At 42.1% G+C, this 26,887-nt stretch overlaps 1 protein-coding gene across 1 annotated transcript in view; it reads right to left on the bottom strand.

The window, feature by feature from the left end:
• Window positions 1-26,887, bottom strand: part of astn2 (astrotactin 2) — a gene marked incomplete at its 5' end in the record, with an annotated part of 725,257 nt that overhangs the window by 364,405 nt on the left and 333,965 nt on the right. Inside the window, 1 exon segment of the mRNA XM_080743421.1 lies at window positions 5,921-6,058. Within this exon segment, the coding sequence (XP_080599547.1) occupies window positions 5,921-6,058 (138 nt within the window).

Here is a 26,887-nt window from a genome sequence, read left to right as displayed (position 1 = left end):
GATCTCCATGAATGGCCATAAAAGGACACAGGCAGACTGACAGATTCAGAGATCACCATATCTAGACACAAAAGGGACACAGACAGACAGCCGGCCAGCCGGTGGCCAGACAGTTAGACAGACAGTTACAAGGGGTATAACGGGTATTGGTGGAGATTTAGGCCACCATGCAATACGGGCACTGGTCTAGTAATCTTAAAAGAGAAGCCAGACTGACTAAATGCATGTGTGTGTGCGGGGGTGCATGCATGTGCGGGCGTGCATCTGTATCTCCAGCCAACTACCTGAGACCTGGTACATTAAGACAAGTGTGATAGAATCACAGCATGCATGTACATTTTTACATCATCAGTGAAAGACAGTTTTGCATAAGCCTGAAGTTCGACAAAATACATGCTCTAAGCAATTATGTGAGAGTGAGATTATGGAGTAGACAGATTGAGCACAGGTGTATAAAATTGCACATGGGTCATGTGCTCAAATTAGACCAGCTATAGAAGAAAACATACCACACACCATGTTACATATTAGAAATAATGCACTGAGATATGGGAAATAATGGTTGAAGATGGCTCCACCAAGTCTATTATTTTCCTATACTGGAAAACATTAAGGTTCTGACTCACTCAAAGCATAAGACACTCGCGCCATCAAACGCACCACGTGTTTACAATGGCTGTAATCACACTGGAGGTGTCAAGTGGGCGCGTCGAAAAACCTATTTTGGAGCGTCGACAACACATGGCACAGAGAACCCAAGATGTAGTTTCAAACTTGTATTGCAATGTATTTGTTAGTTCTACCACTTGAGCATTCTAGAGAAACAAGTTTAAATTAACACATTATAAGCAGAAAAGCATCCGTGACATTTTAGATTTTAGCTATATAATGGTAAATGGTGCATTTGTATAGCGCCTTTATCCAAGGCGCTTTACATAGACTGTGCATTACATTCACCCATTCACACACACAGTCATACACCGATGGCGGAGGAAACCATGCAAGGCACCAACCTGCTCATCGGGAGCAACTAGGGGTTCAGAGTCTTGCTCAAGGACTCTTCGACACCAACTCTGGGGGAGCCCGGATTCGAACTGGGAACCCTCCGTGTTCTAATGACGGTTTCTCTACCCCTGAGCCAATGCCGCCCCTAAATATAGCACATTGGTTGGCTATTCAAAAGATCTACAAGCTCATAGCGCGGCATGAAGTGATGCACTGTGTGCACATTTTGTGAATATGTGCAATATTGTGAAGGAAACCCAAGGGAACAATTTAAAATCTTTGCTTCTGGGGGTCCATTGAACAAAATATTTTTACATAGGGGTCCGTGGCCAAATACTTTGACATGAAAAAGTTTGAGCACCACTGATATAACAACATACGTGTTTTACCAGAAAAGATTTAGAATACATTATTTTGTAAAATTCTTAATGGATAACGCCAACAGGCAGACACAATACAATACAATAGCACTTTCAGTATGTCATGACAGGACCTTCAGACTAGTGCATTATCACTCATACCATGGCCTTTTACGAGTGACAAAAAGACCGGCTATAATGTTTACTTTAGAATTTGCAGATAGAATCCGTGTTGTCTTGGTAACCATTTTCTAGTCCAACAAGCTGCTATACAGTGTCTATTACCGTTGTTATGGATACATTAAGTTTAATATGTTGCCCTCACAGAATAAACAACTTACACTGATTGCAGAACTGAAATCACAAGCAATTATGATTACCCCTCATCTCATCCAGGCTCGATTAGCCTTTTCTACCTTTTATTTCTGTAATTATTTTTTATCATTTTCTTTTGTGTTCTCACTTTGTAAACCATTTAATTAGTTTTGTTCATAATACAGTTAATTCATTATTATTATAATAAATGAATATGACCAACCCTACACCACACATTTCCTTCCACATTGTATATTTAGGAGCACTGGTGAGTTGTGTACCCATACACACAAGATGTTCCCCTAAGAAGAGACCTTTTCTAGGTTGAAACGTTGGTATTCATTTAATAAATGATCCTGCATCTTATCTATGTGTTGTGCAATCTTTTCTTCACTTTCACACATACACAAAAGGTAAGAGTCCTTGAACCTTGAACAGTCTTCACATTTGTACCAAAGAACACTGTTGTCACATAAAAATTGCCTTTCTCCCCCGATTACCGTGGGTGCCTACTTCTCATGAGACTTTGAGATTCAACATTCTATGATTTGTGGATTTTCTTTGTGATATGCAGACAAAGGAATTGTTGATTGGCCAGTTTCCTCTGACAGCATGTCGTGCACGCTCAGTGACGCCAATTTTAGTATTATTGTAAACTGACAGAGTGCTCTGTGTCCTCTGTGTCATACTGTGTCAGCCTTTTGTGTGACTGGAGGAGAAAAGTGTTGCTATAGCCACTACGGAGATGGGAGGATCAGATTGAGGACCCAGCAAACTCTCTCCACACCACATTTTTCAAAATTGTGTAGAAGGTGAAGACAGGCACACAGGCAGTGAGTGTAATTACTAGGGGTGTAACGATATAGTAACTGTATCGAAATATCGTTTTTAACTTAAAAAATCGAAGTAGATCGAAATGAAAACAGCTAAAATCGAATCGTATCGTTTTATTTTGTATCGTATCGAATCGGCAGTGCAAAGAATCGATTGTATCGATACTACCTACTTGTCCATTGTATTTAGCATTTTTAAGAAGAACAAATTAAAAGGAGGGGTTTAATTACTTTTCCTTTCCATATAGCTATATAGTCTATGGATAAATGTGTGTAATCTCTGGGTTCATGTCAAGGTGCGGGTTTGTCAATATACAATGTCCATGTATTTGGCAGATAATCACTGTGTTTACTTATTTATATCCATAATAATACATGTTTCCCTTAAAAAACCTGCACTATCCACACCTTTCACACAGATTTAATTTCTTTGCTAAATAGTTACTATATCGATTTTAAATAATTAAATCGAATCGTATCGTATTGCCATGAATGAACCAATATCGTCCATGTATCGTATCGTCAACCATGTATCGTGATATGTATCGAATCGCTATTATAATGTATCGTTACACCCCTAGTAATTACCATGATTTTTGAAGCTATGTTCTTTTGTGTAATGTATATTATATACCAGGGGTCTTCAACAGGGGGTCCGCGACCCCTAGGGGGCCCGCGGAGGTACTGCAGGGGGTCGCGAAATTATTGCTTAAAAAAAAAAAAAAGATTTCAAAAAATGTTTTTTTTTTTTTCACATTTATGTTACAAAATAAATCATGATTCTATCCATTTTGAATAGCTTGAATACATGATTACTATGCAATTGACAGATTGTTGATATTATTGACATTGGTTCTCAGTTAATAAGTAGTATGTTTAGAAATGGTAGTGGTACGGCCCACCCTGCTCGCTGTAACTTGTACGTAATAAAAAATATGTCGTAGCCCCGACCCCCCCACACTACGAAGTGGTAGGGGGTCCCTGCTCCATCTCCCCATCAGTTTGGGGGTCCCCAGCCTGAAAACGTTGAAGACCCCTGTTATATACTAATGATTAGTAACTAATCTATGGTGCAGAGTAGACTCATGCCCCAGTAAAGCATTTCAGACAGTGCACGGTTGACGCGGGTGTTCTCGCTTGGATCAGCGGGGATCGCACCGCGGTGGAGACACTGAACACAACCGCCCCGCAAGTAAACGTTGGGGCGATATTTACCAAGATGACCACAATCAGGGACGTGCTGGGACCCGGATTCAGCCCGGGAAAAAGAGTTGGAGAGGCCCTCATTGCGTGCTATAGAGAGAGATCTCTCTGCTGCTACTCAAAGATTTGCCGTTTCAGATCATGACAAGTGACAAGCCAGTGGGCCAATTACATGAGTTATATTTCGTCGTTGTCGGGTGCACTGCAAACCTTGTATGTCCAAAACCGTTTGTTTTGTATTTATCATTTTAAAAATGATTTAAACTAGTGAAAACAGCAGATCTACAAGCACACAACGCCTCGCACCGCGAGGCGTTGTGTGCTTGTAGATCGGCTGTTTTCACTACTTTTGTGCAACGGCCTTGTATGATGAAGCAGGGCTTTGCTTTGCGAAAAAATTTACAAATTTGAAACTTGGAGATACAAGGTTTCTGCCCGACAGTGACGATTTACTTTGTTGGCCGCTCAGCCCCCCAAATGGAACGAAGGCCGACATTTTATTTTAAATTTTTTCCTAATGGCCGGCCGGGAATGAACCGGCCGTTCGGGAGTTGTCCCGCTTTTCCCAATGGCCAGCACGTCCCTGACCACAATCCAGCTCTTGCCAGCCGTGAGCACATGCATGAACAAGCACGCACTTGAGAATTTCAGGGGACCGCGCCCGCTCGCCTCTCCAAGCTTCAACTTCTCAGCGCGTCCCAAATAATCGCCCACCTCTCAGTGAAAATGAATTACTAGGGTGTGTCAACCGCCTCCCACCTGAAAGGCGCTTAAGGCCTGCCACTAATTCGACTTCCGGGGACCCGTTCCCCAGAGTTTTTTGTGTCTCCTACTCCACAGTTCCATGGACTGCTATTACAATACCGACCCTCAGAGAGTGTTACTGCGGACTGGGCCTCCATGGAGCATGCCTGTGGATTGCTACTATATTATATACCTCCAAACTGTATATTATCTTAACATTCTTATACTCTCCCACTATACACTATTTAACATTATTGTTATACCATACTATATTAGAGTATATACTATCTTACACTATTATTAAGTACAGTACTTAAGCTTTACACCACCGCTTCTAGAAGTGGCCTGACTTGACGTTGAGATTGCATTTCAGACTTTAAACGCAATCTGTACAGCCATGCCGTGGTGGCATTTATTACACATTCAAGTTGGAAGTGAGAATGGGGGGACGCTGAAATGAATGCCTAATATGAAATTATTCAGACTTTATGTAGTGGAAAGTATTTAGCCTTTGATTGCACATCAAGGCTGTGCTGAAACACTTCTACTCACTGTAAGTTTAGAATGGGGAGACAATGATAATGCTCTTTTTGGCAGAAATGAAGGAAGGGATAGACATGTAAAGAAAGGTTTTGAGAAGCTGTGTGTGTGTGATATGATAGCGACATCACAGCACTGAAGGTGAGCCAGTAGACGGATGAGATCCTTTTCCCCATGAACACCCAGATATCTAACAGTTCACATATAGTAACGTGTGACTATTTAAAGAAGCAATAATATACTTTACGGTACGCGATACTTGTCATATGGCCGTTAACTTGTTTAATGACTCGAGAGTCATTAATTAGGCATTTATGCCAGCGACGAAGATTGACGAGAATAGGCATTTTTTGGTTATGAAACAACTCAAAAACATTATTTTCGCCGAAATCATAAAACAGTTCTTTCATCCGAAACCTACAGTATGCTTGCCTCCAGCGGCGGATCATGTTATTGAACCAGAACCCGGAAGTGCACAATACGTTCTGGGACGCCTTTGTTATGATTCTGGTTAGATTCTATTATTAATATAGGGTCTCCTCACACGTAAGTCGCAGCTTCAATCCGGGAAAAGATCTGAGCAGCGTGGGGGCAGCCTCATGCAAGAATTAATGTGAAATGGCCGCGGTCGGCTCCCATCCGTCCAGGCCACTAAATCGCTACAGAGCAATAGACCCAGAGAAAATAAAAAGGAAGCGTTTTGTTACTCCATTGATGCTAACGTCCAGTGGGTTTTTGAGAGCACTTTTACGGGAGATGTGTTAACGGTACACACCCGCGCGACCCCTCATCAGTTTACAGACAAGGTACAAAAGAACGAGCCAAAGAACGTACAATTGGTAAAAGAGTTAAACAGCATACATAGTGACCCAGACATCATTCCATGTGGCAGCATGTAAGTCTGAACTGAGCCAAACTGACCTGACGTCGCCAGGATCCTCTGTAACCAGGACATCCGTCTTGCAGCTGGCGATGGGGTTGATTGACAGCTCCACCGGTGGCACCACAAAGCTCTTGCTGACTGGCAGCCACAAGCCTTGGCCCAGGCTGTAGGATGACCTGGGTTCACAACAAAGCCACAAGACACACAAGTGTCAGTACCAATCACTCACACACATACTAACTGTAAGCAAACGTAAAGGACGACTTCACCACTATTGAACCTATCGTCATATAGTTGGTCCTTACTAATGTTCATGATAACATAGCAAGAAGAGGAGGGCTGAGGGCAGTTCAGAAACCCGCCTACCAATGACATCATCGATGGGGAATCCATGTTAATAGAAACTGCAGGCTTTCTATTTCTGAAAAGTTACCATGCTATTATGGTAGCCATTGTTCTTGTGATAATAAAATATATGATTAGAATCTGCCAAATGTTTATATCACTGATATGTGGGTTTCTTTCTTTTTTTTATGATTAGTATTTTATTAGTTTTGAAAAAAAAATTACACATACAACAACAAACAGAATGGAAATAAAAAACAAAAGCAAAGACAAACCAACACAAACACAAAAATGAAAAGTACAAGCGCACAGGAACAGAACCAGAATGAAACTGAACACGTATTCCAGTAGGTATGTCTCACTAATGAGCATGGAACGTCTCACAGTACCGATATGAAGGTGATAGTGACCCCATTTTAGCTCATAGAAGTCAATGGTATGTGGGTTTCTTAACTGCCCACAGCCCAAGACACAGAGTAGATTTATGTATATATATTAATCATCTGGGGACCAGTATGGGCACCACTGAACTAAAGTGCACGTAGACAGACAGACAGACAGACAGACAGACAGACAGACAGACAGACAGACACTGTATAGAAACTGTGTTCTTTGTCGCTGCACTAGCAACTCCTACAGGCTGGTCGTGGGCACACCTTAAGCAGGAAGTGGAAATGGGGGAGGTTATAGTGTGACCCTCTTGTGTGCATTACACTCTCAATGAAAACCCTCGCTGTCAGGTTAAAGGAAGCGGCCGGTGACTCTGTGTGTATCAGAGGAGACATGTGGTTGTCTACACCATTCCCAAGCCAAAAGGGGAGATTGACAGTGGCAGGGACCACAGTACATATAGGGGAATTGGATACAAAAAAACAAAACACAAAACAAATTGAATCTTAAGCCGTGGCTGGCCGTATGTGTTTACCTAACATTACCATTTAAAAAGGGTATTTGTAGCGATCCCCGAGGGAAAATTACTTGTCTACTTTTTGACCAGTCCTATTAGGAGCAGTGTGCTGCTCCAAGTGAGCGTAAAAGGAGCAATTTGAGGTTCAGCGTCTTGCTCAGGGACACCTCGACAAGACGCCCGGAAGAGTCAGGGAGATGGAACTGGGGAGCAACTGATTCCCTCCTGAGCCACTGCTGCCCTCCCTGTGCCATGTATTACCTGCCTTGCTTTTTAATCTGAAGAACATATCATTGTTGTCGGGTAGAAACCTTGTATGTCCAAAACCTTCCTTTTTTGGTATTATTTAAAAGCGATTTTAAATAGTGAAAATAGCCGATATACAAGCAGACAACGCCTCGCATAGAGAGGCGTTGTGTGCTTGTAGATCTGCTATTTTCACTACTTTTGTGCAACACTATATGATGAAGCAGGGCTTTAATTTACCAAAAAACATACTCATTTGATAGAAACTTACAAGGATACAAGGATTCTGCCTGACAGTGATGATATTACACAAATGCTTGGATAAGTAATAAAAACAAAACCGATTCCATCAGGTCATACCTTACGGCTGATCGAGTTGTGTGCCACCGACTCACACCAAAAATATTATATAACGGCTCACAGCATGTCACACTGCGACACTTTTGGAGTTGTTAATCAACTGTTTTCGGTGCGAGGCACAATGCGCGAGTTAACTATAAGTATAAATCAGGTTGTAGTCAAACAGCGTTACCAGCTCTGACAAAAGCTAACAATTTTTGGTATTGTTACATCTCTAATCACATATCGAGTATCTTTCTGAAGTTTTATGAAATGTGTATATAGAGAAATAAAATCACAGAGACTTGAAATGAGTCTCTCTTGTGTTGGCATGTCTGCGGTGGAATTCAGAATGCTGTTGTTTGAATGTGAGTTATGACAAGTGAACAAATAAGACATTCTTACATCTACTCCATTAATGGTTCTCGTCTCTATTCACTTCTGTTTCTGAGACATTTGATGATGCCAAGTATAGATCTGTTGGGGATTTGACAGGCTGTGTTGACAGTGCCAAACAATACCTTCCCATTCTTGATAATCATGTACAGAATTACTTTACTGAATCCACTGTTTAACACTAAAACTGGGAAAGGCATTATAATGATTATGCACAAAATTAAAAGAGATATAGAAACTAGAAATACTGCATAGCGGTTGTATGCCTCTGCCAACCAGTTGCCCTTTATATCCATATCTGTCCAGACTCCAGACACATTATGTAGTGAATGAAGCCTTTGATTTTAATGCATGTTTGTGAGGTACGTCACAGTGGCCTTGACCGCCTCACGATGTTACAGAGATTGTTTACTAGGGACAGACAGATGTTTTAGTTTAGTTTAGTTTATTTGATCATCTTTCACAGTGTGATCAAAGGGAATAGGCTGAAGCTATAAAGCTTAGAACTGCCTATCCTATATACGTATCCTTCTTAGTTACAATAATGTTTGAAAAGTAATACAAAACAAAAAACAAACATCTAAAAACAAAGCATGATGTCATAGGGATCTGCCTGGATCCATATAATAACATGAAATCCCTGCAATATACCATTAAATTATGTTATGTACAGATACAGATACTTTAGTACAAACGTACGAGAAACACAATGCCTCTGGCCAGAGCTGTCACCGGCGTTGGCATAAAAACAAATTCCACGTAATTAAGAATCACATTTGTAGACTTGAGAATTAGAAGGAAATGGATGTGAATAACGATATCCAAACATCATTGCTCAGGTTAGGCCTGACATCCCTGAAGGTTGATGCATACAAGGGCAGGGTTCAACTGTACTATTGTACCTCATTCATACTGCACTTTCACATTCAACAAAATAATGAATAATTGATCATCCAATATGGCAAATATCCTTGATGGTTCCAGACTTTTCAGACTCTACATTTGCTTTATTCATATTTTATTAGATTTTTTAGACTAGACAAATGCTTGAGCTAAGGAACAAAAAAGAAAACGTGTGCCAAGTGAGAGCTTGTGTACACCTGCAATAGTAACAGCAGTATCAACTGTTAACACAAATTTCAGCAGTAGAAATTACTGCAATTCATAGTCCTGCATTTAAAATGAGTTAAATCAGTTTGTTAGACTCAAACTTTCCAATAGCTAATGTATTGGTGATAACAATCAATTGGTCTGGTTGGGTAGGAAACTACTATTGAGGGTAATGGTGGGTAAGCCCTATTTTTTTACTTCTAAGGGACGTCAGGTTGAAGGTGTATTTATTTATTTCCTAATGTTGTAAACCTTAATTTAATTCTTCCTGTTTGAAACCAGCTGGAGTAATTCAATAACATGAAATGATTTCCATTGTGCTTCTTCAATCTAGTTTATGGCTGTTAATCACTGCATGTTACGTCTAATTGAGGATCTGCAAGGCCATCCCTGATAAAGCAGCAAATGTTCTCTGAAATGACTGGGTCGTTAGCCAGCACTAAATGTATTTATCTCCTAATGGAGAGGGAGATAGTAAGTGATCAACAGCCCACACTCCTGGGCATAAATCAAAGCTGTGTGTCCATGCATTATTAGCAGGTATCAACTGAGGCCAACAAGACAAGGACCAAACACTAGCAGGAAAGCACACACATCTATAAGCACACCCTTTCAGTTCTTTAAAAGTAGTTTTTGATTTTATTTTAATTGCCAGACCCATGAAATGGGTAGGCCTACATAAGCAAATGTCGGTCTGTCCGGGTTTTCTATATAAAGGGTATATATGATGATGACATGATGATGACATGCCTACAAAAGGCATGATGTCATAAATGATGATGACAGACAGGGGGTCTGGCACAACCAGGTTGACCTGGTCTAGTTGCCAGACCCATGAAATGGGTAGGCCTACATAAGCAAATGTCGGTCCGGGTTTTCTATATAAAGGGTATATATGATGATGACATGATGATGACATGCCTACAAAAGGCATGATGTCATAAATGATGATGACAGACAGGGGGTCTGGCACAACCAGGTTGACCTGGTCTAGTTGCCAGACCCATGAAATGGGTAGGGCCTACATAAGCAAATGTCTGTCGGTCCGGGTTTTCTATATAAAGGGTATATATGATGATGACATGATGATGACATGCCTATAAAAGGCATGATGTCATAAATGATGATGACAGACTAGACAGGTTGACCTGGTCTAGTTTTTTTGTAGATCAGCTATTTTTACGTATTATTTCTGAAATTCTTTTGAACTAGACAGGTTCACTGCCTATCTGACCAACATGCCCATATGGAGATCTCTGTATCCGTTGGTCTTTGTCCCTTTTAAGCACAATATGGAAATCCCTGATGTCATCAGCAGATGCCCATAGTGTATATGGGCATGCCCCCTTTTGTGCCCATACTCTAAGTATGTTCTCTTTCTTTTTTACCTTTACCTTTATTATTATCACCTATACTGCTGCATTATCTGAAGAAAGACAAACCCACATACGTTTTACTTCACGAGATGTAACAATAATGTACAACCTTGAGCCTTGACCTTGACTCTTCAGTAGCCCGGTGATAAAGTTGGTTTGTAACATACTGACATACGGACATGTGTTGTATTTGCATTTTGCACTTTTAAAATAACTTGATTGCCCCCTTGTAGAATGTGTGCCTTTTATCAATGTGGAACTTTGAGCCAGAGAAGCAGCATTTCGTTTTTTTCATGTACAGTACTCTTCATCCAAATTACACAGGATAGCCTGTGCAATTTTACCAGAGCCCTGTTAGTCAGTATTACCTGCTTCCACCTCTCACGACGAGGATGTAGGGTTGGATTTTAAAAGGCTAAAATGTTTTTAGTTAGGCGTCTGGGTGGGTCACCAGGAGCACATACTGTATGGTCCTTATAGGGTCCAGACCCCAGAGGCTCTGTATGTCATCGTGATATGTGCTCTGCTATTACTTCGGTGAGCCACACCAATCGCCCCTTTTTATTTTTTCCCCCCTATACAAACACAGCACAGTTGTCCTGGGGAAGGGGTTTACCCTATCATGGGAATCTCCTCACATAATTTCCTTTCCCAGATTACAATTATTTTTTATATTTTTTTATTAATTTTTCTTTGGTTTAGTAATTGTAATGGATTGACCACTGGTCCTGACATCTTTCACCAGGCCCCCTGTCACAATTTATTTTTGGAGAACCTTGATTTTGCACTCTCTTCTCCATAATTCTTTGAGTGTTTGGATCCTTTTTTTTCAAGGCCCCCTGTCATGTAGGATTTGTAGCACCGGTGTGCATTAGCCTACCAGCTTTGAGCCATTTAGATGTTTTAAATCTTTGTAAGCCATGTAACCACCAATATGTATTACAATAGCAATGTAAAAGAAAAAAAGAAACCTTTATGGAATCATTTACTGCTGCCCACCCTCAGAAGAACAAGATGGAGAACTGACAAGATTGTGTTATAGAATCATTTACTGCCCTCCCCTCAGACGCAGCACAAGATGGAGGGTGGACTCCTTTTGGATATTATAGTCTGACAGTGTGCGGCCATCTTCCAGTTGTTTGCCTGCAAAGATCAGCCTCTGTTGGTCAGGGGGAATTCCTTCCTTGTCCTGGATTTTGGCCTTTACGTTCTCAATGTTATCACTTACCTCAACCTCCAGGGTGATGGTCTTGCCAGTAAGGGTCTTGACGAAGATCTGCATGCCTCCCCTGAGACGCAGCACAAGATGGAGGGTGGACTCCTTTTGGATATTATAGTCAGACAGTGTGCGGCCATCCTCCAGTTGTTTGCCTGCAAAGATCAGCCTTTGCTGGTCAGGAGGGATGCCTTCCTTGTCCTGGATTTTGGCCTTAACATTTTCAATGTTATCACTTGCCTCAACCTCCAGGGTAATGGTCTTGCCAGTAAGGGTCTTCACAAAGATCTGCATTCCTCCCCTCAGACGCAAAACAAGGTGGAGGGTGGACTCCTTTTGGATGTTGTAGTCTGACAGGGTGCGTCCATCTTCCAGTTGTTTGCCAGCAAAAATCAGCCTTTGCTGGTCCGGGGGGATTCCTTCCTTGTCCTGGATTTTGGCCTTTACATTTTCAATGTTATCACTTGCCTCAACCTCCAAGGTAATGGTCTTGCCAGTAAGGGTCTTGACGAAGATCTGCATGCCTCCCCTCAGACGCAGCACAAGATGGAGGGTGGACTCTTTCTGGATATTATAGTCAGACAGAGTGCGGCCATCTTCCAGCTGCTTGCCAGCAAAGATCAGTCTCTGCTGGTCAGGGGGGATTCCTTCCTTGTCCTGGATTTTGGCCTTTACGTTTTCAATGTTATCACTTGCCTCAACCTCCAGGGTAATGGTCTTGCCAGTAAGGGTCTTCACAAAAATCTGCATGTTTGCACAATTTCGGTATACACAGTGAATGAAAGCTTCTTATTTGTCTCAGATCTGCACACTGCAAATTGTGAAGCCTGAACCCTCTTTTATGTTGGGGTTTGCCAGTGACATCACAGTTCTGACCTCATATTGTGAATTTGAGGCATTGTCTCCAAAATTAGAAATTCAAGTGCACTTGTTGCCGGGGTATTTATGTCATCTATGGCATCAATACTGTGGCATCAGGCATCTCCATATTTAGGCAAAATCAGGAAATCCCTGATGTCATCAGTAGATGCCCATAGTGTATATGGGCATGCCCCATTTTGTGCCCATACTTTAAGTATGATATCTTTCTTTTTTACCTTTACCTTTATTATTATCACCTATACTGCTGCATTATCTGAATGAAGACAAACACGTATACGTTTTACTCTAATGTACTTGTTCACAAGATGTAACAATAATGTACAACCTTGAGCCTTGACCTTGACTCTTCAGTAGCCTAAGGCCCTAGGCTATAGGCTGGGCCGGTGATAAAGTCGGTTTCTAACATACTGACTTATGTACTTTTGTAACCTCCACCGGCTGTCTGTGAGTGAGTGAGTGAGTGAGTGAGTGAGTCAGTGAGTCCGTCACACTTTTGCCCTGCTCATATCTCCACAACCGTTGCCCCATCCATGCCAAATTTTGCACACACACACTCCTTGACTGCCAAACTACAACCTCCAAGGACCCCCGGAGCCCCAGGGACCCCCAGGTCCCTGGGGGACCCCCAGATGTAAAAAATGACCAAATGTGCTCACACGTCACACGTCACACTTTTTCCCTGCTTATATCTCCGCACCCGTTGACCCGATCCATGCCAGATTTTACACACACACACTCCTTGCCTGCCAAACTACAACCTCCAAGGACCCCCGGAGCCCCAGGGACCCCCAGGTCCCTGGAGGACCCCCAGATGTAAAAAATGACCAAATGTGCAAAAATGACCAAATGACCACCCCAACGGGGCTGCTCGCGGGGAATTCCCGGGGACCACTGACTCCTGGTGCTCCAGAACGGATGCAAAAGTGGTGGCGCCCCCAGTGGAGGACCCCCTGCCACTGCAGCGCACATAAAATGCCGTAACTCGGGCTAGGAGCGTCCGGGAGAGCCGGGGCCGGTACCTATTCGTCCGCCAAGGCAACGCGGAGACCCCACCCCTCATTTCTCACATGGCCCTATTCTAGCGCCACCTTCAGGCCGATTTTTAAAACACATTTTTGGACACTGCTCCTACAGTTTTTGCCCTAAAATCACGAATATCACTACACAGCATGTCTACACTCATGTCATCAACATGGATCAGGAAGATTTTGGAAAAACAATTTTTTGCCCTATTTGTGGAGATAAGCCACCTACGGTCGCTTATCTCCCGATTAGGGAGTCGTACTGTATATTGTTGTGTGTGAGATTATAGGCAATGACCACCCTTCGCTGTCTGTGGAGCAAAGCAAATAGAGCAACATGCAGTAGGCCTATCAGGATGATGCCAAGTCACGGACATGTGTTGTATTTGCATTTTGCACTTTTAAAATGACTTGATTGTCCACTTGTAGAAAGTGTGCCTTTTATCAATGTGGAACTTTGAGCCAGAGAAGCAGCATTCCGTTTTATTTTCAAGTACTCTTCATCCACATTACACAGGATAGCCTGTGCAATTTTACCAGAGCCCTGTTAGTCAGTATTACCTGCTTCCACCTCTCACGACGAGGATGTAGGGTTGGATTTTAAGAGGCTAAAATGTTTTTAGTTGGGTGTCTGGGTGGGTCACCAGGAGCGCATACTGTATGGTCCTTAAAGGGTCCAGACCCCAGAGGCTCTGTATGTCATCGTGATATGTGCTCTGCTATTACTTCAGTGAGCCACACCAATCGCCCCTTTTTATTTATTGTTTTTATTTCCCCCTATACACACAGCACAGTTGTCCTGGGGAAGGGGTTTAACCTATTATGGGAATCTCCTCACAAAATTTCCTTTCCCAGATTGCAATTATGTATTTATATATATATATATATATATATATATATATATATATATATATATATATATATATATATATATATATACTAGAAAAAAAGCCCCCTGCGGGGGCTTAAGGGGAACACACGCTGGACGCGGAGGCAGCGCGGAACGCCTCGTCTGCCGTGCCGATACGCCACTGTTCTATTTGACCAGCGTTGCCGCGCGTTGAACATGTTCTCCCATGCTTCTCCCCACCGGGGGAAATGGATGTGCTGTGTGGCAGCGCGCGGCATCCAGTTGGGGTTACCGCGCGGCACTTCACGTGCGTCGATACCGCATGACGTAACGTCCGTTAAACGCAGACTTCCGCTAGAAATCTTGGAACACACCGGAAGGCATATTGTCTACAGGGTGGGTTCGTAGTAGGGAGCCGTTCCTTTTGTAAATGAACAGTGGTGGAAAAAGTACTCAACTTCTTTACTTAAGTAAAAAAAATATCAATACTGCAATCCATGTGGAAATACTCTGCCACAAGTAGAAACTTGGAATGTTAAGTAAAAGTACAAAAGTATTGGTATCAAAATGTACTTTAAGAATGTCCTATTTCACAGGTTTTCCAATGAATAAAATGTTAAAAAAATGAAAAAAAAAATATTTGTGAGCTTGTAGATCGGCTATTTTCAAATAGCAGGTATGTAGGCTACATATGTATGTCAGAAATACATTTATATAGGGTTGAAGTTATTTGTAATCATAATCAAAATGACAAAATCTACATAGTAACTCAAATGAGCCAGTCTTTTGAACGGCTCTTTGAAAGGAACGGATCCGAGATCCGGCTCACTTCAGAGAGCCATAAATCCCATCTCTACTGTGTGCACTGCAGTCGCACATGCGCAGTAGAGTGGGAGGGGGGTCCTAGCGAGAGGTGGCTAAAATATATGCCTGTATAAATTTTTTTGTTTTATATTAATTGTATGACAATTAAGTACAATCATGGCGGCAAACATAGCTTAGTAGCTTGCCAGAGTATTGAGCAGTGTACATGCCAAGCGGGGAACCGTTACGTTTACTGGTTTGCTGGGAATAGCCCTTCATGGCCTCCATGGCCTCTCTCACAAATAATATTATAAAGATATATATTATTATTATTTTTTTTTTTTCTTGGTTTAGTAATAGTAATGGATTGACCACTGGTCCTGACATCTTTCACCAGGCCCCCTGTCACAATTTCTTTTGGAGACTTGATTAAAAAACCTTGATTTTACGCCCTCTTCTCCATAATTCTTTGAGTGTTTGGATCCTTTTTTTTCAAGGCCCCCTGTCATGTAGGATTTGTAGCACCGGTGTGCATTAGCCTACCAGCTTTGAGCCATTTAGATGTTTTAAATCTTCGTAAGCCATGTAACCACCAATATGTATTACAATAGCAATGTAAAAGAAAAAAATAAACCTTTATGGAATCATTTACTGCTGCCCTCCCTCAGAAGAACAAGATGGAGAACTGACAAGATTGTGTTATAGAACCATTTACTGTCCTCCCCTCAGACGCAGCACAAGATGGAGGGTGGACTCCTTTTGGATATTATAGTCAGACAGTGTGCGGCCATCTTCCAGTTGTTTGCCTGCAAAGATCAGCCTTTGCTGGTCAGGGGGGATTCCTTCCTTGTCCTGGATTTTGGCCTTTACATTTTCAATGTTATCACTTGCCTCAACCTCCAGGGTAATGGTCTTGCCTGTAAGGGTCTTCACAAAGATCTGCATTCCTCCCCTCAGACGCAAAACAAGGTGGAGGGTGGACTCCTTTTGGATGTTGTAGTCTGACAGGGTGCGGCCATCTTCCAGCTGCTTGCCAGCAAAGATCAGCCTCTGTTGGTCAGGGGGGATTCCTTCCTTGTCCTGGATTTTGGCCTTTACGTTTTCAATGTTATCACTTGCCTCAACCTCCAAGGTAATGGTCTTGCCAGTAAGGGTCTTGACGAAGATCTGCATGCCTCCCCTGAGACGCAGCACAAGATGGAGGGTGGACTCCTTTTGGATATTATAGTCAGACAGTGTGCGGCCATCTTCCAGTTGTTTGCCTGCAAAGATCAGCCTTTGCTGGTCAGGGGGGATTCCTTCCTTGTCCTGGATTTTGGCCTTAACATTTTCAATGTTATCACTTGCCTCAACCTCCAGGGTAATGGTCTTGCCAGTAAGGGTCTTCACAAAAATCTGCATGTTTGGACACCTCGGTTTCTACAGGAAATAAAAGCTTCTTACTTGTCTCAGACCTGTAATCTGCAAACTGTGAAGCCTGGACCCTCTTTTATGTTAGGGTTTGCCGGTGACATCACAGTTCTGACCCCATATTGTGAATTTGAGGCATTGTCTCCAAAATTAGAAATTCAAGTGCACTTGTTGCCAGGGAACTTATTGCAGAGTACTTGATGGCCTCTGTATGTCATCAGTCATCTATGGCATCAATACTGTGGCATCAGGCATCTCCATATTTAGGCGAAATCCCTGATGTCATCAGTAGATGCCCATAGTGTATATGGGCATGCCCCCTTTTGTGCCCATACTCTAAGTATGTTCTCTTTCTTTTTTACCTTTATTATTATCACCTATACTGCTGCATTATCTGAAGGAAGACAAACACTAGGGGTGTAACGATAAAGTAACTGTATCGAAATATCGTTTTTAACTTAAAAAATCAAACCTCGGTACGAAGTGAAGCGGTGAACTTTTATTCTATGTGTTCTAGAGTTATGAACTCTGTGATCTATACATTCTTTATATTCTGAATGAATTAATGATTTTATCTGGAGGGCCGAATTGTCATGTGAAGCTTGACCAATCCTCAAAGTATCCAATCATCAGACCGGGACGGACACTACACACATACTATTAGCCTATATAGGTCTATATAAGATATATAATACACCTAAATAGCCTATAGAATCAACCTTGCCTGTCAACAGGCATAAAAAACTATTTTGCCATTTTTTAGGAATAAAATGTGATGTTCAATAATAAATGTCAAATAAACTGTTAGATTCACTTGACACCACTGTCACAGTCACTGTGGTTATGGAGTGAGGCAATGTTTTTTGTGAACATGGATCGGAGAGACAGAGAAACAGACAGGTTTTCACTGCAGCGCACGCACGCACGCACGCACGCACGCACGCACGCACGCACGCACGCACGCACGCACGCACGCACGCACGCACGCACGCACGCACGCACGCACGCACGCACGCACGCACGCACGCACGCACGCACGCACGCACGCACGCACACACACACACACACACACACACACACACACACACACACACACACACACACACACACACACACACACACACACACACACACACACACACACACACACACACACACAGGACGGAGGACGGTGTATCTTTCTCTGTCTGTATCATTCCGATCCGAGGCATTAAAACGGTCCGGTCGCGCCCCCCGCCGCCGCCGAAAACCGAAAGAGAAAAAGTGTTCTAAAAGCTGTTTATGTGTTTGCAGCGTGTGTATCTTGTGCAATAACAATACTATCCGTGTTGTGTCCAAAAATGCCATACGATTCTCTGTCTGCTGCTGCTGCTACTGCGTGTTAGATATGGGACGTTCGCGAACGAATCAAGTCTTGTGAACGGCTCTTTGAAATGAACGATGGGATCCGGTTCGTAGTAGCCTCGCGTAGCCAGGCTTACTCATCTCCGAAGAGAAAAGCCTGGTGACAATAGAAGGCAGAAAGCGTTCAACTTCCGCCGTAGGAATTTCACCGGAAGCTGTATTTTTTTCACGGTGCGGTGTTCCTGCAAACGTATTCCCTGCACGAAATTAACTCTGGTCTACGTCTCCTGCTCCGTCGGTTGCGCTCGCAATAAACAATATACAAACAAAAACATTGATTCCAGCAATGTTACACCTATAAGAGTGAGTTAAGAGCTACAATCTATTTTAGTTTTTTCGCTGGGGAATGTAAACAGACCCGCACCGCATGACGTAACGTCCGTTAAACGCAGACTTCCGCTAGAAATCTTGGAACACACCGGAAGGCATATTGTCTACAGGGTGGGTTCGTAGTAGGGAGCCGTTCCTTTTGTAAATGAACAGTGGTGGAAAAAGTACTCAACTTCTTTACTTAAGTAAAAAAAATATCAATACTGCAATCCATGTGGAAATACTCTGCCACAAGTAGAAACTTGGAATGTTAAGTAAAAGTACAAAAGTATTGGTATCAAAATGTACTTTAAGAATGTCCTATTTCACAGGTTTTCCAATGAATAAAATGTTAAAAAAATGAAAAAAAAAATATTTGTGAGCTTGTAGATCGGCTATTTTCAAATAGCAGGTATGTAGGCTACATATGTATGTCAGAAATACATTTATATAGGGTTGAAGTTATTTGTAATCATAATCAAAAAGACAAAATCTACATAGTAACTCAAATGAGCCAGTCTTTTGAACGGCTCTTTGAAAGGAACGGATCCGAGATCCGGCTCACTTCAGAGAGCCATAAATCCCATCTCTACTGTGTGCACTGCAGTCGCACATGCGCAGTAGAGTGGGAGGGGGGTCCTAGCGAGAGGTGGCTAAAATATATGCCTGTATAAAAAATGTAGTTTTATATTAATTGTATGACAATTAAGTACAATCATGGCGGCAAACATAGCTTAGTAGCTTGCCAGAGTATTGAGCAGTGTACATGCCAAGCGGGGAACCGTTACGTTTACTGGTTTGCTGGGAATAGCCCTTCATGGCCTCCATGGCCTCTCTCACAAATAATATTATAAAGATATATATTATTATTATTTTATTTTTTTCTTGGTTTAGTAATAGTAATGGATTGACCACTGGTCCTGACATCTTTCACCAGGCCCCCTGTCACAATTTCTTTTGGAGACTTGATTAAAAAACCTTGATTTTACGCCCTCTTCTCCATAATTCTTTGAGTGTTTGGATCCTTTTTTTTCAAGGCCCCCTGTCATGTAGGATTTGTAGCACCGGTGTGCATTAGCCTACCAGCTTTGAGCCATTTAGATGTTTTAAATCTTCGTAAGCCATGTAACCACCAATATGTATTACAATAGCAATGTAAAAGAAAAAAATAAACCTTTATGGAATCATTTACTGCTGCCCTCCCTCAGAAGAACAAGATGGAGAACTGACAAGATTGTGTTATAGAACCATTTACTGTCCTCCCCTCAGACGCAGCACAAGATGGAGGGTGGACTCCTTTTGGATATTATAGTCAGACAGTGTGCGGCCATCTTCCAGTTGTTTGCCTGCAAAGATCAGCCTTTGCTGGTCAGGGGGGATTCCTTCCTTGTCCTGGATTTTGGCCTTTACATTTTCAATGTTATCACTTGCCTCAACCTCCAGGGTAATGGTCTTGCCTGTAAGGGTCTTCACAAAGATCTGCATTCCTCCCCTCAGACGCAAAACAAGGTGGAGGGTGGACTCCTTTTGGATGTTGTAGTCTGACAGGGTGCGGCCATCTTCCAGCTGCTTGCCAGCAAAGATCAGCCTCTGCTGGTCAGGGGGGATTCCTTCCTTGTCCTGGATTTTGGCCTTTACGTTTTCAATGTTATCACTTGCCTCAACCTCCAAGGTAATGGTCTTGCCAGTAAGGGTCTTGACGAAGATCTGCATGCCTCCCCTGAGACGCAGCACAAGATGGAGGGTGGACTCCTTTTGGATATTATAGTCAGACAGTGTGCGGCCATCTTCCAGTTGTTTGCCTGCAAAGATCAGCCTTTGCTGGTCAGGGGGGATTCCTTCCTTGTCCTGGATTTTGGCCTTAACATTTTCAATGTTATCACTTGCCTCAACCTCCAGGGTAATGGTCTTGCCAGTAAGGGTCTTCACAAAAATCTGCATGTTTGGACAACCTCGGTTTCTACAGGAAATAAAAGCTTCTTACTTGTCTCAGACCTGTAATCTGCAAACTGTGAAGCCTGGACCCTCTTTTATGTTAGGGTTTGCCGGTGACATCACAGTTCTGACCCCATATTGTGAATTTGAGGCATTGTCTCCAAAATTAGAAATGCACTTGTTGCCAGGGAACTTATTGCAGAGTACTTGATGGCCTCTGTATGTCATCAGTCATCTATGGCATCAATACTGTGGCATCAGGCATCTCCATATTTAGGCGAAATCCCTGATGTCATCAGTAGATGCCCATAGTGTATATGGGCATGCCCCCTTTTGTGCCCATACTCTAAGTATGTTCTCTTTCTTTTTTACCTTTATTATTATCACCTATACTGCTGCATTATCTGAAGGAAGACAAACACTAGGGGTGTAACGATAAAGTAACTGTATCGAAATATCGTTTTTAACTTAAAAAATCAAACCTCGGTACGAAGTGAAGCGGTGAACTTTTATTCTATGTGTTCTAGAGTTATGAACTCTGTGATCTATACATTCTTTATATTCTGAATGAATTAATGATTTTATCTGGAGGGCCGAATTGTCATGTGAAGCTTGACCAATCCTCAAAGTATCCAATCATCAGACCGGGACGGACACTACACACATACGTACGGACGTACGTACGGACGTACGGACGGACGAACGGACAGACGGACACTACACACATACGTACGTACGGACGGACGGACGGACGGACGGACGGACGGACGGACGGACGGACGGACGGGACAGATAAAACCTGTTCATTCTGAACTGAAATGGCCATATATGGACATGGGACACACATTTTGCTTTCTGAAAAAGCCTATTCATTCTGGACTGATATTCTGGACGTACGGGACAGAGAAAACCTGTTCATTCTGGACTGGAGTGACCATATATGGACATGAGGTGACATACATTGTGTTTTTGAAAAAACCTGTTCATTCTGGACTGAGATGACCATATATGGACATTAAACACACATTTTGTTTTTGAAAAAACCTGTTCATTCTGGACTGAAATGACCATATATGGGCGTGGGACACAGAAAGCCACTCATTGGAAGCTGTTTTCACCGCTTCAAAAATCGAAGTATATCGAAATGAAAACAGCTAAAATGTAATAGTATCGTTTTATTTTGTATCGTATCGGCAATGCAAAGAATCGATTGTATCGATACTACCTACTTGTGCATTGTATTTAGCATTTTTAAGTTTAATTACTCTTCCTTTCCATATAGCTACACTGGTCTATCGATAAATGTGTGTAATCTCTGGGTTCATGTCAAGGTGCAGGTTTGTTAATGTACAATGTCCATGTATTTGGCAGATAATCACTGTGTTTACTTATTTATATCCATAATAATACATGTTTCCCTTAAAAACCTGCACTATCCACACCTTTCACACAGATTTAATTTCTTTGCTAAATAGTTACTATCAATTTTAAATAATTAAATCAAATCGTATCGTATCGCCATGAATGAACCAATATCGTCCATGTATTGTATCGTCAACCATGTATCGTGATATGTATCGAATCGCTATCAAAATGTATCGTTACACCCCTAACAAACACACATACGTATTACTCTTATGTTCTTGTTCACAAGATGTAATAATAATGTACAACTTTGAGCCTTGACTCTTCAGAAGCCTATAGGGCCCTAGGTTATAGGCTTGGCCGGTGATAAAGTTGGTTTGTAACACACTGACTTATGTACTTTTGTTCAGATATACTGTATATTGTTGTGTGTGATATTATAGGCAACGAGGACCACCCTTCGCTGTCTGTGGAGCAAAGCAAATAGAGCCACATACAGTAGGCCTATCAGGATGATGCCAAGTCACGGACATGTGTTGTATTTGCATTTTGCACTTTTAAAATAACTTGACTGTCCACTTGTAGAAAGTGTGCCTTTTATCAATGTGGAACTTTGAGCCAGATAAGCAGCATTCCGTTTTATTTTCAAGTACTCTTCATCCACATTACACAGGATAGCCTGTGCAATTTTACCAGAGCCCTGTTAGTCAGTATTACCTGCTTCCACCTCTAACGACGAGGACGTAGGGTTGGATTTTAAGAGGCTAAAATGTTTTTAGTTGGGCGTCTGGGTGGGTCAACAGGAGTGCATACTGTATGGTCCTTATAGGGTCCAGAGGCCCACAGGCTCTGTATGTCTTTGTGATATGTGCTCTGCTATTACTGTACTGCAGTGAGCCACACCAATCACCCCTTTCTATTTATTGTTTTTTTCCCCCTATACACACAGCAAAGTTGTCCTGGGGAAGGGGTTTAACCTATCATGGGATTCTCCTCACATAATTTCCTTTCCCAGATTACAATTATTTATATATATATTTTTATTAGTTTTTCTTTGGTTTAGTAATTGTAATGGATTGACCACTGGTCCTGACATCTTTCACCAGGCCCCCTGTCACATCTTTTTTTTTTTTTTTTTTTTGGAGACATGATTAAAGAACCTTGATTTTACACCCTCTTCTCCGTAATTCTTTGAGTGTTTGGATCCTTTTTTTTAAGGCCCCGTGTCATGTAGCCAGCCTTGAGCCATTTAGATGTTTTAAATCTTCGTAAGCCATGTAACCACCAATATGTATTACAATAGCAATGTAAAAGAAAGAAAAAGAAACCTTTATGGAATCATTTACTGCTGCCCTCCCTCAGAAGAACAAGATGGAGAACTGACAAGATTGTGTTATAGAATCGTTTACTGTCCTCCCCTCAGACGCAGCACAAGATGGAGGGTGGACTCCTTTTGGATATTATAGTCAGACAGTGTGCGGCCATCCTCCAGTTGTTTGCCTGCAAAGATCAGCCTTTGCTGGTCAGGAGGGATGCCTTCCTTGTCCTGGATTTTGGCCTTAACATTTTCAATGTTATCACTTGCCTCAACCTCCAGGGTAATGGTCTTGCCAGTAAGGGTCTTCACAAAGATCTGCATTCCTCCCCTCAGACGCAAAACAAGGTGGAGGGTGGACTCCTTTTGGATGTTGTAGTCTGACAGGGTGCGTCCATCTTCCAGTTGTTTGCCTGCAAAGATCAGCCTCTGCTGGTCAGGGGGGATTCCTTCCTTGTCCTGGATTTTGGCCTTTACATTTTCAATGTTATCACTTGCCTCAACCTCCAGGGTAATGGTCTTGCCAGTAAGGGTCTTCACAAAAATCTGCATGTTTGCACAACTTCGGTACACAGTGAATGAAAGCTTCTTATTTGCCTCAGATCTGTACTCTGCAAACTGTGAAGCCTGAACCCTCTTTTATGTAGGGGTTTGCCAGTGACATCACAGTTCTGACCTCATATTGTGAATTTGAGGCATTGTCTCCAAAATTAGAAATTAAAAGTGCACTTGTTGCCAGGGTACTTATTGCGGAGTACTTGATGGCCTCTGTATGTCATCAGTCATCTATGGTATCAATACTGTGGCATCAGGCATCTCCATATTTAGGCAAAATCAGACACACACACCTGGGACTTGGAGATTGGACATTAAAGTCAGTGCACATCTTACCTTATATGGCCTTATCCTTTGTGTTCTTCACATTGTAATCAGTATCATGAACTACTTTAAAATGTCTGTGTACTGAAAGTGAAGCATAGAAGAAGTAGCCAGCACACAAGGAAATCCTTTTCACATGATTTATTTACCTCTCTGGACAGAACAACATAGGCGTTTTGACCTGGTTGGTCTTCCTCCAATGTGTACTGAAAGTGTACTGAAGTTGTAGTTCACTTTCTTGCCTTTCTTTTCTTTTATAATATCCCTTTTATCTCATTTATGTCTTAGCTAATCTTGTTTTTATCTCATTTTCATGTTGTAATCTTTTTCTGGCTTTTTCTGGAGTAGTTGTTTCTGGAGTAGTCTAGTAAATCTAGGGAAAAAATACACTCAGGTTGGACAAAATTGTATTATTTAGTTTTTCTACTGATTCTGACAGGAAATTAGGTCTACTAGCCAGGATAAAAAATCTACCCTGATCTGCTCACTGCAAATACCCACAGTGGCCAAATCAAGTTGGGCTCCCATCGACTTTATATAGGCCTACAGGAGGAAAATACCCAGAAAAAAATCTGCTTTAAGTAGGATGTGAGGGGTCTAACTAGGGGTTTGACATGATGCTGAATCCATTGCAAGCATTTGTCTTGCACAAAAAACATTCCTTGGGCTAACAATGGTCCCAGAAAATGATGGTTTAGTGATCCACAGTTTTGTGGGCGTTTTATGGGGCCAATGAATGTTTTTGTGCAAATGCTTGCAATGGATTCTGCATCATGACAAACCCCTAGTTAGACCCCTCACATCCTACTTAAAGCAAAAAAAAATTCTGGCTATTTTCCTCCTGTATAGAAAGTCGATGGGAGCCCAACTTGATTTGGCCACTGTGGGTATTTGCAGTGAGCAGATCATGGTAGATTTTTTATCCTGGCTAGAAGACCTAATTCCCTGTCAGAATCAGTTGAAAAACGAAATAATACAATTTTGTCCAACCTCAGCCTTATTTTTACTGGACTAGAGTGCCAGTTTTTCATTTAATTTACACACGCGCACACACACACACACACACACACACACACACACACACACACACACACACACACACACACACACACACACACACACACACACACACACACACACACACACACACACACACACAAATGGATCCCAACCCAATGTTTGGGAAACACATTTTTGAAAGCAATAAGCTTCAGACGCATAAGCTCTTTGTCAGCTCTTTGTCATTAAGTGCAATATTGATGTACTTTTACTTACAATACTTGTACTTCACTACATCTCAGAGGTTAATATTATACATTTTACTCAACTACAATTATTTAATAATTTGTAGTGGAGGTACTGTATGTAGGCTTCTCACTGTAGCCTACATTCTGTACATAGGCCCCACCAATATCAAAAGGATAAAAACAAAATTGAGCTCACAGCTTATTTCCCTTGCAGTAAAAACATGTTAAAAATATACTATTTTATACTTTGATTGTCAAAAGTAGCCGATCTACAAGCTCAAACGTAGTCACAGACTGTCCATGTTTCTATCGTTCATAAAGTCGCTGAGTGATCCAAACAATATCTTACCCGACTAACAGTTATAGCTATCGTCATCGTTATCATGCTTGGTGTGAATGGTCCGTTGCAGAGTAGTCCATTTCCACATTGTGGTATTGCTACAAAAAAAGAGTACTTCTTCCTCCACTGTTTGTCACAGGCGTTTTAAGAGACACTCAGAGTATTGGGCAGCCTGCCACTGGCCCTGACCCCCGCATATAGACAAGAACACAATGAATCAGGAGGCAGATCAATGTCATAAATAAGACACTGACGGGGCTTCTCTCTGCACTTCCTGCATGGTGCTCATCCCCCGACACCGCAGCGGACATCGATCGGCCCTGTCGTTCACACCCATCAATCACACGCGCAGGATCACAACGGACGCTTTATCAAAATGGGTGTGAGTAGAGATGAAATCGTAAGGAAAAGGGATTGAGTCTCGCCGTGTCTGCGCGCCCTGCGGTTTGTCAAAAGGTTGAGTGAGTGTGAATGCATATCGTTGCTGTCGGGTAGAAATATGTTGTATCTTCATTCTTCATTATTACAACTTTTAATGTTTTGTTCAGTAAATGAATGCCCTACCTCGTCATGCTACAGAGTCAATAGAGTTATATAACATATCTAGATGGCATACTGCCCCGCCCCCACCAATTAATTTCAATGAAAGTTGCTCACATGCGCATGAAGCAACCGGAAGTATGTCTAATTCCTGGATTCCTGTATACGCCTGTAGCAGGTGTATCCAGTACTAGCGCTTCAGACGATAGAAGCGAGTGCAGTATGGTTTCAAATGGTGGACGTATGCGCAGTAGCATTTTACAATTTAAGCATTTAGCAGAGGCTCTTAATCCAGAGCGACTTACAATAAGCAAGGTAATACATCAGTACATCAACATCAATAGGCTCAGCACATCCAACACACTTCCCTGCTAAAAAATAGTTCAGTTTTGAATGAGGAAGACCTGCCATCCAAATAATTGACCACCAGGCAATGGCAACGTCACTGTTATACCGCGGTTATTTTTTAAAACCCATTTAGTGTCTCTTACTTTGAAGGGATAAGGGGCACAGAGTGCCACCATTTTGTCTCATAGGCCGTCGCTTTTATTTTGAAGGGCCGGGCGTTAATTTGATTAGATTTTTGGTCACTTTACTTTTTCAACTTTGACCTGGATCTAGTCCCGGAGAAGTGTGTTGACATGAGGGTGTCATGGCGGCCACCATACGATTGCAGATTTAGCTCGAAACATGCCAGCCTTGGGATCAAAATGTATTTTTTCGAGTAAATGAAGCCTAAAGAGCTTCACTTTGCGTGCACGCCAACGT

This window comes from Nannobrachium achirus (genome assembly GCF_963921795.1).
Source record: "Nannobrachium achirus genome assembly, chromosome: 15".
Lineage (NCBI taxonomy): Eukaryota > Metazoa > Chordata > Actinopteri > Myctophiformes > Myctophidae > Nannobrachium > Nannobrachium achirus.
This window is presented reverse-complemented; position numbering and strand designations above follow the sequence as displayed.